This window comes from Rana temporaria, chromosome 3 (genome assembly GCF_905171775.1).
Source record: "Rana temporaria chromosome 3, aRanTem1.1, whole genome shotgun sequence".
NCBI classification, from domain to species: domain Eukaryota; kingdom Metazoa; phylum Chordata; class Amphibia; order Anura; family Ranidae; genus Rana; species Rana temporaria.
Genome location: NC_053491.1, coordinates 380,521,875 through 380,534,959, shown reverse-complemented (window position 1 = coordinate 380,534,959; position 13,085 = coordinate 380,521,875). Strand labels below are relative to the sequence as shown.

At 42.7% G+C, this 13,085-nt stretch overlaps 1 protein-coding gene across 1 annotated transcript in view; it reads left to right on the top strand.

The window, feature by feature from the left end:
* Positions 1 to 13,085, top strand: part of LARGE1 (LARGE xylosyl- and glucuronyltransferase 1) — a 611,138-nt gene that overhangs the window by 158,817 nt on the left and 439,236 nt on the right. The window contains exon 2 of the mRNA XM_040345658.1: positions 5,583 to 5,773. Coding sequence (XP_040201592.1) covers positions 5,668 to 5,773 — 106 coding nt within the window. The 5' untranslated portion in view covers positions 5,583 to 5,667. The remainder of the gene's footprint in view (positions 1 to 5,582; positions 5,774 to 13,085) is intronic.

Sequence of the window (13,085 nt, the reverse complement as noted above, 5' to 3'; positions counted from 1 at the left end):
TTTTGTTGGGGAAAATTCCCTCTGGGTGGATAAAGTGATTGTAAACCTAAAGGTACACTTTAAATAAAGAAAACATGTTTTTTTAAAGTGGACATTTAATCTGCTTATATTTGACATTAAAATATAAATACTATAGCGAATTGAAAATAAAGAAATGTGATCTGAAAAAAATAAAGATACATACATAGAGAAATGTTTAAAAAGAGGATCTCACACAAAAGGGGAATCAATATACATATAAACATAGACATATGAAACAATATAAATGTCAAACCAGAAAGCGGCAGTCTCATCAGTTACAAAAGAATCTATATCCTTTTGCGGTCTTGCTTGTGAAGACATCACTTATCTTAAAAAGGTCACCTGGTGTCATTCAGAACTACAGTGGAACCTCGGATTGCAAGTAATGCCGTTTACATACGTTTCGCAATACAAGCTTTTTTTTTTTTTTTTAAATCCTGACTCAGTTTACGAGCCTTGTCTCGCAAGACAAGCAGAATTCAAGCCTCTAGGGCAGGGATCCTCAAACTACGGCCCTCCAGCTGTTGCGGAACTACACTTCCCATGAGGCACTGTAAAGCTCTGACATTCACAGACATGACTAGGCATGATGGGAATTGTAGTTCCTGAACACCTGGAGGGCCGCAGTTTGAAGACCCCTGCTCTAGGGTCTGCAGTACAGCATTTTGCCAGAGGTGTGGGGTGCCGGTGACGCTCGGAGACACTCTGAAACACTCAGAAACACTTTGTTCCAGAGTGTCTCCAAGCATTTCCCCCCCCCACACCTCTGGCCACATGCGGTACTGCATAGACAAGCAGTGGCTGTGGAACAAATTATCTGAGTTTCCATTGATTCCTATGGGGAAACTCGCTTTGATATAGGAGTGCTTTCGATCACAAGCATTCTTCTGAAACAGATTATGCTCGTAATCCAAGCTGCTACTGTATAACAGGTTCAGCAGGTTTTTCTAAGGGGGTTTCATCTATAAATATATTTTGTACATATTTTTGATATCTGATGAGACTAATGCCGCGTACACACGACCGTTTTTTTGGGTTCTAAAAAATTACGTTTTTAAGGGCCTAGAAAAAACTACGTTTTTTTCAACCTGATCATCAAAGCGCGGTGACGTACAACATGTACGTTGGCACTCTAAAGGGGAAGTTCCATTTGGATGGCGCCACCCTTGGGGCTGCTTTTGCTGATTTAGTGTGAGTAAAAGTCGATTCGCGATTTTCTGTCTGTTACAACGTGATGAATGTGCTTACTCCATTACGAACGGAAGTTTTACCAGAACAAGCGCTCCCGTCTCATAACTTGCTTCTGAGCATGCACGTTTTTTTCACGTCGTTAAAGCCCACACACGACCATTTTTTTCCAACCTTAAAAACGTCGTAAAAAAATAGAGCATGTTCGAAATTTTCAATGGCCATTTTTTAGATTGTGAAAAATGCTCTGGAGCCCACACACGATCGTTTTTAATGACATTTAAAAAAAACGTCATTTTTTAGAACCCGAAAAACGTGTGTACGTGACATTACACTTTTTGGGTCCATATTAATAAGGTTTATTGAACATGAGGTTTTTAGTATGGTCTAACTTTAATGTAAATTGGTCCCTCTTTGTGGGTGAGATCCTCTTTTTTTTCTAGACATATCTCTGTTAGCTCCAAAAAATTGCATTTTGTTATTTCTTCAGATCTCTAGTTACATTTTTTTATTTTCAATTCCCTAAAGTAAAAATGTATTTTGAAAAATCTAGAGTAGAAATTGACAAAAGAGGTTTTCCCTAATGCCTTGTACACACGATCAAAATTTCCAATGGAAAAAGTCAGACGGACATTTTCCATCGGATATTCCGCAAAAGCCTGATCGTGTGTACAAGGCATTAGACGTATATATGTGAATCCCTGTTCCCGTTTCTTAGGCCATCAAAAAAGTACTGATAGAGGTTAAAACTATCTCAAAAACAAAAGAAAAATTTGGCTAAACATTCACTTTATATAAAGAAAGAAAATATGCTCCAAGATATTTTGTTTAATCAGACAGCATGTTAGCGGTAGAATTGCCGAGATAGGTTATACTTGTACTTTCTGATACACGAGACGCATGAGGCCCATTGCTTCACATCCACTTAGCCAGAGGAGTAGGGCAGCCAGGTTAACATCATCGTACGTCTTGACAACTTCTAACAACTGATCAAAGTTGAGAACTCCTTGGAGCTAATAAAAGTCTTGTTTTCGGTGGTTATCCGTTGAAGCTTTCCTATTAGAGAACTTTATTTCGGTGTCTGTAGGGGAAACGGTTTAATCATTAGCGCATGTTTTAGCTGGATAATTTGGAGCAGGGCTGAGCGCTTTGCCCAGCGCAGAGCATTGAGATATCTTCATAGAGGCAATTATTCTCAGAATATATTATCCGTCCTCTAAATTATTTTTGAGAAATTCTTGCAGCTTGCGATGTCGCTACCTAATGCCAATTTAAGCAGCATGCGCAGTGCCTGGCTTTCTTTGTCTGGTTGCTACAAAAAAACCTATTCAATACATAGCCTTCAATGTGCTCTAATTAGTTTTTTATCTTCTTTTGGTTGCAAAATAGCTCGTAAGGGTTTATATCCCTTTGTTCAAGGAAAAATAAATGATGGCTGGTGGAAAAAAACTGCCATGAGAGAAATTTAGGGGATGAAAAAGAAAAGGGATCCTTGACAGTTATAAGCCTGCCTGATAGGTGGTCCATAGAACCCTCCTTCTGTTAGAAGATGCCACAATAGGGGCTATTGCACTGTTGGCTAGACTGCATTTGGCGATGGGACTTAGGACATCACTTAAAGTGGTTCTAAAGGCTGAAGTTTTTTTTTACCTTATTTGCATCATTAAGATAAAAAAAACTTCTGGGTGCGACTCTCCCCCAGCCCCCCCCCCTCCCACTTTTATACTTACCTGAGCCCAATCTTGAGCAGCAGCTCTTTCCACTCTTCCTCCTCATAGGCCCAGAGACAGCAAATGGAACCATTGGCTTCTGTTGCTGTCAATCACAGTCATTGAGAAGGGAGAGGGGGGTGGAGCTGTGCCCTGTTTGTCAACAGGATCGAACCCACACAATTGCCCAATAGAAAGCAGCTTGCTATCGTGAGCACTTGGCAAATGGGGGAGTTAGCGACGGACCCAAAAAGAGCAGGATCAGGACTGCTCTGTGCAATGCCATTGCACAGAGCACATAAGTATTACATGTTTGTTATAATTAAAAAAAAAAAAAAATATGGGTTTACAATCACTTTAATAGATAATATAATAGAAGCCCAAACTATTTTGTTCCATTTTGGATTAGGAGATGGAGACAAACCCTGTCATTTTTGTTTTTGCCATCAGTGTCCTGTTCAAGAGTTTTCCATTTACTTCCTGTCCTGTATAAACAACAGGAAGTAAGAGCAAATCTCTCCAAAGCGAAGTAAATCATTGCCTAGACCAGTGGTTCTCAACCTGGGGGTCGAATGACTATTTGCCAGGGGTCACCAAACCCTGGGCTGTTCCTGAAGCGTGCACTGCTTTCCCAGCCTTTTCGCGACCACCCAGCAGGGCTGTCCCTGGAGCCTGTGGAATGTCAAGGGGGAGGGGCTGGAGGAGACCCTATATCCTGATTTTGGCATAGAAGTCACTTAGAGACACCATAGAGCTGGAGACACAGTGAGTAACACTACCTGTGATTAGAGTTGCCATTAAAAGTCCCCACTACAGTTCTCAGATCAGTAGATGACCTTGATCAAGAGCACCTAAGTTGGCTGATCAGAATACTCCCCAGCACTGCCATTGATCCCACCACACACCAGCACTGCCACTCATCCCATTCCCCCCACCAATGAGTAAGAAAAGGAAAAAAAATGGAAAATACATGGAAGGGAAAGAAAAAGAGGGGGAGGAACAAAGAAAAAGGGGGAGACAGAATAAGGAACTTGGCAAGAAAGATTGATTAGGGGGGGGGGGGACAAGACATTAGGATAAAGAAAGATAAAAGGCAAAGAAAGGAGAACAAAGAGTGGTACATCCTAAAATATACCATACGGGGTTTTAATACTGTACCAGTGGAAAGGACTCAGGGAGAGCTTTCCGAGGGTTAGGGCCACAAATTACTTGTCTTGCCTTCTGTGCCGACAATCCACGCTACACAAATTTTACTGTTGGGGTCCCCACAACTTGGGAAATTTTATCAAGGGGTCACGGCACTAGCAAGGTTGAGAACCACTGGCCTAGACAATTGTCAGCAGTAAAGATATCCCCATTGGAATATTTCCCCCCTATTCCTTACCTGGTAACTACTCAAAGTCTTATATTTTTCTTCAATTGTTTGTTTTCCTATTACAAAACATTTAAAGCGGGAGTTCACCCGAAATTTTTTTTAACATTAGATTGATGCTCATTTTGTCAAGGGGAATCTGGTGTTTTTTTTTTTATCGAAGCAGTACTTACCGTTTTAGAGATAGATCTTCTCCGCCGCTTCCGGGTATGGTTTTCGGGACTGGGCGTTCCCATTTGATTGACAGGCTTCCGACGGTCGCATACATCGCGTCACGAGTAGCCGAAAGAAGCCGAACGTCGGTGCGGCTCTATACGGCGCCTGCGCACCGACATTCGGCTACTTTCGGAAAATCGTGAAGCGATGTATGCGTCTGTGGGAAGCCTGTCAATCAAATAGGAACGCCCAGTCCTGCAGCCCATACCCGGAAGCGGCGGAGAAGATCGTTCTGTAAAATGGTAAGTACTGCTTCGATTTTAAAAAAAACTACCCGATTCCCCTTGACAAAATGAGCATCAATCTAATGTTAAAAATTAAGTTTTCGGGTGAACCTCCACTTTAAGTGTTGGCTTGTGTCTACTGCAAGGCAATACTCAACTTCTGTCTTGGAGTCTAGATAGCCCACTTCTTCATCGTATGAAGGGTAATTTTTCAAGCTGAAAGAAGAAACCAATTTCAATAACACATTTTGCTAATTGATTCCAATTTGACGAAATGTGAAAATTATGTGTGAAAACTTTAATTAATAGACATCTAAGAGGTAAATGTTTGTAAGAGCTTAAAGGAGAAGTACAGCCAAAGCTTGTTTGGCTGTACTTCTCCAGTGGTTTACAGCAGTGCAGATCATTCTGCACTCCTGTTATCCATTTTCAGCCAACAAGCTAAAGCCTGCTGATGTCACAGAGCCGGTTCAGGCTCGGGAAAGATCGTGACAATATGGTTGGGATCCGCCCACATGCCTGGACCCGCACACTGCTCAGCCTCTTAGTGAGCCGCTGAGAGCCTGAGCCGTACGATCCCACCCCTGGTTCTCGGTGTTAGAGTCAGCGGGGGACATATGCAGAATCGGACCGATACTGCATCCACCTCTCTTTTAGGGATTGATTGTATCAATACGGTATTATAACAATGAAAGTAAAACTTAGTAAAGTTGAACAATGTTGTCATCGCTAACTCTGGTAGGAAGTGACTTGGTACAATCTTTAACATTCACCTTGTTATTTTTGTATGTGATCATAGTGCAAATTCTCCTTTGGCCCCCAGTCTAACACTGTCTCACCTCTCTTCTGCAGGAGTTTAACATGCTGGTGGAACAAGGGGCGATGCTTCCGGCGTAGGAACCACCCTGAGGTTTTAGGATAGCCCAATTCTGAGAGAATGCTGGGATTCTGCAGGGGGAGAAGAAAGTTCCTGGCTGCCTCTCTCACTCTCCTTTTTGTTCCAGCCATCACCTGGATTTACCTCTTCACTGGAAACTTTGGCGGTGAGTAGCAAATTAAATTGGATGTCGGGGCAAAAAAAAAAAAAAATTATAAATGCACATTCTCTATGTTTTTATCCTTTTAAAAATACTGCAAGTGCAGAAATATTTCAGTTTCTCTGCCAGAAATCCAATGAGTTCCTATCTTCCTGTTTATGATGCCTGCTAGACTGCAAAGCTCCGCCTACCTCCCGCCCCCCTGTGTGCACACATTAATTTCTTTCCCATCTACAGAATGCTGCTACCTTGATTTGCAAGGGCCTACCTGCATAATGTGTGTGTGGAGGGAAAGGGCTATTAGGAGATTTAGTTCTTCGGGGGTACCTATGTCAGTAGGCACTTATACCTCCCAACTTTTTGAGATGGGAACGAGAGACACGTATTGGCAAGATTTTGTAGACATAGGACACACCCCCTGCCACGCTGCCTTAAAGAAGAATTATAAAAAAAAAATGATTAGTTAAACCCACAAGTACTTTTTTTTTAATCACTATTATTCCTTTTTACTGGCTTTTGAAATTAACAAATGCAGCAATTTCGAAATGAAAGGAAAGGTTTAGCACTGGGAAATCACGTGTTGAAAGATAAAAAGGGAATTTTATGTACAACTATATAGATCAGACCAGAATAAGGGACAAATGAGGACAGAGGGACATTGTTCCAAATCAGGGACATTCCCTCAAAATCAGGGACAGTTGTTGTGCATAAAGGTTGCACTGGGCCACAATTGAGGCAAGCATGTCCTCAGTAAAAATTAAATTGTAATATCCACAGACATCTCCCCCCACTGTAATATCCACAGAGATCTCCCCCACTGTAATATCCACAGACATCTCCCCCACTGTAATATCCACAGACATCTCCCCCATTGTAATATCCACAGACATCTCCCCCACTGTAATATCCGCAAACATCTCCCCACTGTAATATCCACAGACATCTCCCCCACTGTAATATCCGCAGACATCTCCCCCATTGTAATATCCGCAGACATCTCCCCCACTGTAATATCCACAGCCATCTCCCCACTGTAATATCCACAGCCATCTCCCCACTGTAATATCCACAGACATCTCCCCCACTGTAATATCCACAGACATCTCCCCCACTGTAATATCCACAGACATCTCCCCACTGTAATATCTGCAAACATCTCCCCACAGTAATATCCACAGACATCTCCCCCACTGTAATATCCACAGACATCTCCCCCACTGTAATCCAGACATCTCCCCCACTGTAATATCCACAGACATCTCCCCAGTGTAATATGGTCCACATCTCCCCCACTGTATGGGAAGATTAGTGCTTGCTTAGTCTTTCCAGAGAAGCCGGCTGAACACGAGCAGTTGAGGCTGGGTGATGACGTCAGCGCGCCGCTCTAGGCTCACCTAGGCCACCGTCGGGTAGACCAAGATGGCCGCCGCTCAGGGAGCTAGGCCGTAGCCGCGGCCTTTCCTATGGCCGAGGCAGCAGTGGAGCTCCGCGGATCATGTGGTGTGCCGATCCGCATATGGTGACCCGTTCGGATCACGGATCACTAGTACCGATCAAAAGAATTTTGATTGATCAAAAAAATTTACGATTAATCGAGGAATTAATCTTTTATTTCCACAGCCCTAAATATTTTTTAATTTTTTGGAAAAAAAAATTCTTATTTAAACCTAATTAACCCCTTCTTCCTCATTTTCCTTTAACTATTACTTTCCTGTTGATTTTGTTGTTAATAAAAAAAATTCTAATCATTGATCTTATTTTTTTTCATGTTCATATGATTTGTTCATTCATTTTTTTTTGTGTTGCAATAAAGAAAAAGTGCAAAATTAAAAAACAAATGTAGAAATTGCGTTGGTCCATAATGGGTTTACAGGTATGAGAGCTGAAATGGTTAATCAGTAAGCATAAATAGCTTAGCAGTTTTAAAATGGACTTGAGGACACAGTCAGCGCCAGAGGGAGCCAGTTGAAGCCCTGAGTCATTAATATAAAAGAAATGACATGTTCTGTGATCGGATGACCTGTACAATACCTTCTTTCATTAGCTGAGGTCAGAGGTCATAGAAAAAAAGGATGATTTTATTTAGGTCACTCATAATACAGGGTCAAGAGGTGTTCTTTCTAGACAGTATTCCTGGAGCCTCAACATTTATATCGTCCTTATAGATCTCAATAAATGTAGAGCCTGCCTTATGAAATATTTATGGCCCATGAAGCTTATGGGGAGCCCTGAAGAACCAAAAAAGCCATTTGGCCGTGCTACTATACAACACAGCATCAGTTTCTGAAAACAGACAGGATTCTTTGATCACTACTTCTTTATAAATCAAAAAAAGTGATGAGAGTATATTAAATATGACATTATTGTAATAAATAGCATGTTTTATGCTGGACTGGAATTCAGCTTCAAGGTGGTTCCATCAGTCTTTTAAAAAAAGCTGAGAAATGCCCTTTTAAGCAGAATTCTAGACAGAAGCCCACATCTGCAGCGTTACCCTTACTTGACCAACAACCTGCAATTACCACTACAGATGTGCCTTGTGACACCAGTAAAACATGGTGACCATCAGTAAAATCTCTTGAAGCCAGCCACAGATGAAGGCTTTTCTGGGTAATAAAGATAGCAGCGGGCATCTTGTAGATTGGGGGTCAGCAATTGTGGTCTACCAGTAGATCACGGACAAGTGACTACAATCCTCCCAACTTTGTGGAGGGCTTTTATAGCCCTTTTCCCCTATCTATTCCACTTTCTCATGTCATATGCAGTTACTCAATATGAGCTGTGGTATTTGTGCTTTTAGTTTGATATTTTAGGTGATATTATGTACTTCTTAAAAAAGTAAATTAATAAATGTAGCTGCATACCTTTTGTAACCATTACTTCCTGTCTCCAGTTTTATACAGTACCTGTCGCCGAGAATGTGTTTCCAGCACGACGGCATCGCGCTGATTCTCGGCGACATGGTGCCGACATCTCACACTCGCTGGAATAGGAAAAGCACATTCCAGCGAGCGCGTCATAGAAGCGACGGGGATCCGACTTGGATTCCCGACAATTCTAGCCGCAGCGTTTGGTATGAATCATGAGGGGGAACTCCATGCCAAATTTTAAATAAAAAACTGGCATGGGTTCCCCCCCATGGGCATACCAGGCCTTAGGTCTGGTATGGATTGTAAGGAGAACCCCCTACGCTGAAAAAACGGCGTGCGGGTTCCCCCACAATCCATACCAGACCCGTATCCAAGCACGCCGGCCGGTCAGGAAAGGAGAGGGGACGAGCGAGCGCCCCCCCCCTTCAGATGTTGACTCAACGCTTCCTCCCGATGTAATGCCGGGTGCGCGATTTGCACCCCTTTAATCTGGGGGCCCCCTTATTAAAGGGGCTCCCAGATTCCAATAAGCCCCCCGCCCGCAGACCTCGACAACCAATGGCCAGGGTTGTCGGGAAGAGGCCCTGTCCTTATCAACATGGGGACAGGGTACTTTGGGGTGGGGGGCCGCAGGGCGCCCCCCTGCCCCAGAGCACCCACCCCCTCATGCTCGTCCCCTCTCCTTTCCTGACCGGCCGGGCGGCGTGCTTGAATACGGGCCACCTATGCTGACTTACGCCTAGGAAACCCAGCGCAGTTTTGGGAGCAAGTGCTCTGTGAATTCCATGCTTGCCTCTCTGCGCTGCGTCGGCGTAGCGTACAGGAGATACGCTACGGCAGCATAAATGTGCGCCGCTGTCTGTGAATCCGGGCCGTAATGTTTAGCAAGCAAGTAGGTTGAATGTGTCCCAAGCAACTACTCGTTCATATGACAAGCAACAGAAATTTCCAAGTAAAATGCTTTGGCAGGATTCTGAGCAGGGAAATTGATTCTCTTCTTTGATCCTATTATCTGAAACCTGCAGTCTATTTTGTAGTTGTCTCCATCTCCCTCCTCTCCCAGGAGATCGATCCCCATCTTCCGTTCCTTCCCAGGACACGCACTGGGCTCAAATCCGGAAGAGAAATCAGAAAGATGTTTTGCAGATAAAAGCATGGACTAGGACAGGAGTGGGGGGAATAATTAGGGTCGTAGAAACTCAACCTTATCATCGTCTAACTTGTGTTGATATCCAACATCGACATCCGTTCAGTAATAAGATGAAGAAAATCCTTTTACAGCACATTGTAAGAACTATCAAACAAGAGATATGTTCATGTCTTGTGACATTCAAAGTCTAGAAAAGCAAGGCTTTTAATTCACTTAAAGTGATTCCCGTCACTAGGAGAAACATTTTTAATAAGATGCACCATGTATTTGTGTCCCCCAATTAGCTCTGTTATGCCCTGTACACACGATTGGTTCGTCTGATGAAAACGGACCGTTTTCATCGGACGAACCGATCGTGTGTGGGCCCCATTTGTTTTTTTCCCATCGGTGAAAAAAAAATAGAACCTGTTTTTAATTTTTCGTATTGTTAAAAAAACGATAGAAAAAAACGATCGCCTGTGGGGAAATCCATCGGTCAAAAAAACACGCATTCTCAGAATCAAGTCGACGCATGCTCGGAAGCATTGAACTTCATTTTTCTCTGCACGTCGTTGTGTTTTACGTCACCGCGTTGGACACTATCAGATTTTTTAACCGATGGTGTGAATGAGAAGGTGTGTCCAAATTTTTGGTCTGTACTATATATATATATATATATATATATATATATATATATATATGTATATATATTGTACATATAAAAACATTACATTACATTTTAAAATGACAAGCTTATAATTAACTGCTCTGTGAACAAAACAAACCTGCCCAAAACTGCTCTTTTGGGGTCCCCCCAGCACTTTTGGCTCCTCCTCTTCTCACTCCACCCCCATAAAAAGCTACTTCCTATGGTATCGCACCTATGGGCTTGCACTTGAGTCGGGCTGTGTGCGTCCATTCACACACACAACGTGACTCGGCCCCACCCCATGTCCTAATTGACAGCAGCAGGAGCCAATGGCTACCGCTGCTATCTCTGAGTCTGTAAGAAGGGAGAGAAAGAAAACCAGTGCTGCTGCAGATGAGTGCAGGATTGGATTGATACAGGTAAGTATTTAGGGGGGTGGGTGGGGTGAACAATTAGTGGAAGGTTTTTTAACTTAATTCTGGTAAAGCAATAAGGTAAAAAAACATCTCCCTTTAGAACCACTTTCAGTATAGCAGAAAAGCACACAAGGTTTCACATGTAAAAAGGAGGGCAGAGCTCTCATATCTACACAACATATTCGTAAAAGTTGTTGCCAAGAAAGCACTTGTGTGGTGCGGTGCTGAAGTTGGTCGAAATCACTTGGCTCGAGTTGGACTTCCGGTGCACCCAATAGATGTTCAGTGGGATTAAGGTCAGGGCATTGTGCAGGACACTCAAGTTCCTCCAAACCAAACTGGTCAAACTATGTATTTATGGTGCTAACTTTGTACACAGGGGCACAGTAATGCTGGAACAGAATTGGGCCTCCCCCATACTGCTGTCACAAGGTTGGAAGTGCATAATTGTCTATTGTGTATTTTTATTCTATAGCTTTAATGGTACTCTTCACTGAAAACACCCAAACTCAATAATATGGAGGGGTGTCCACATGCTTTTGACTACATAGTGTGTGTGAATATATATATATATATATATATATATATATATATATATATATATATATATAAATGCACACACACACACAATGCCCCGGATTCAGATACAATGGTGTATCTATCGGCGGGCGTAACGTATCTCAGATACGTTACGCCGCCGTAACTTAGGGCGCAAGTTCCGTATTCATAAAGAACTTGCGCCCTAAGTTACGGCGGTGTATCGTATGTGGTCCGGCGTAAGCCCGCCTAATTCAAATGTGGATGATGTGGACGTGTTTTATTTAAATTAATTGTGACCCCACGTATACAAAGTTTTTTTTTACGAACGGCGCATGCGCCGTTCGTGAAAGAATCCCAATGCGCATGCTCGAAATTAAGCCGCATATCGGCAATGCTTTAGGCCCCGTACACACGACCGGTTTTCTCGGCAGAATTCAGCAAGAAACTTGATGGGAGACGTATTCTGACGAGAAAACCGGTCGTGTGTACACTTTTCGCTGAGAAACCCGTCGGGAAAACGCCAAGATATGACGCCTCACACTCAGAGATACGACGGCGTATCTGGAGATACGCCGTCGTATCTCCTACCTGAATCTGGCCCACAATGTCTATGAATTATTAAAAACACATGAACTGCTGTATTGCAGCCCTGGAAAGTGGTCAGATGTGATTGGGGCCTACTGGATGGCTCAGTGGGCAGTAATTATTATATACATTATTTTCAGAATACTTTGTAACCATGCATTATCTGCTGCTTCTAAGAGTAACAGGAAAGCATCAGTCAGAATGGGGGTGAAACGCGTTAATTATCATCTTCTTGTACAGCTATGGCATCAACCTCTAATCTGACATGTCCTTGAGCTGGCGCAGCCAAGGTAGGGCGACACCCACTGCTACCCCCTTATTTATAATGAGTGCCATTTTCTTGTGCCCTGCTGTCATCTCAAAAGTGGTTAGTGAAACGTTCAATTAAAGCTCCACTTAGATGTGGGTTTTAATGGGTAGAAGTACCATCATTTTATGAAACGTATCAAAGGGAAACTCACTTTCTACGAAAAAATTACTGTTTAGGCCATTAAGCATGTAAACAAAAATGTTATGACTGTGGATAGTTTATAATGGATATTTAAGTATGTTATTTGAAGGCACTGAATTTGCCAAGTGAGATTAATTTGAGAAGCATGGGTTTTTAATGAGACTGATTTATTTTGCCATAAAAGACGGAGCAGGAAGTGATATCACAACATAGAAAAGTATGATTTTAGTGTAAAATTTTCATAATATATTTTCTGCTGGGTTAAAGGCACATTCTGCTAAAAATAAAAATGAAAGGCCCAGATTCTCAAAGGACTTACGACGGTGCAGCGCCATGTACGCCGTCGTAAGTCCCAATCTGGCCCGTCGTATCTATGCGACTGATTCTTAGAATCAGTTACGCATAGATATCCATTAGATCCGACAGGCGTAAGTCTCTTACACTGTCGGATCTAAACGGCAATTTATTTTTTGCCCGCTAGATGGCGCTTCCGTCGATTTCCGCGTCGAGTATGCAAATTAGCTAGATACGCGAATTCCCGAACGTACGTGCGGCCGACGCAGTAAAGTTACGACGTTTACGTTAGGCTTTTCCCGGCAAAAAGTTGCCCCTGCTATATAAGGCGCAGCCAATGTTAAGTATGGCCATCGTTCCCGCGTCAACATTTTTAAAAGTTAC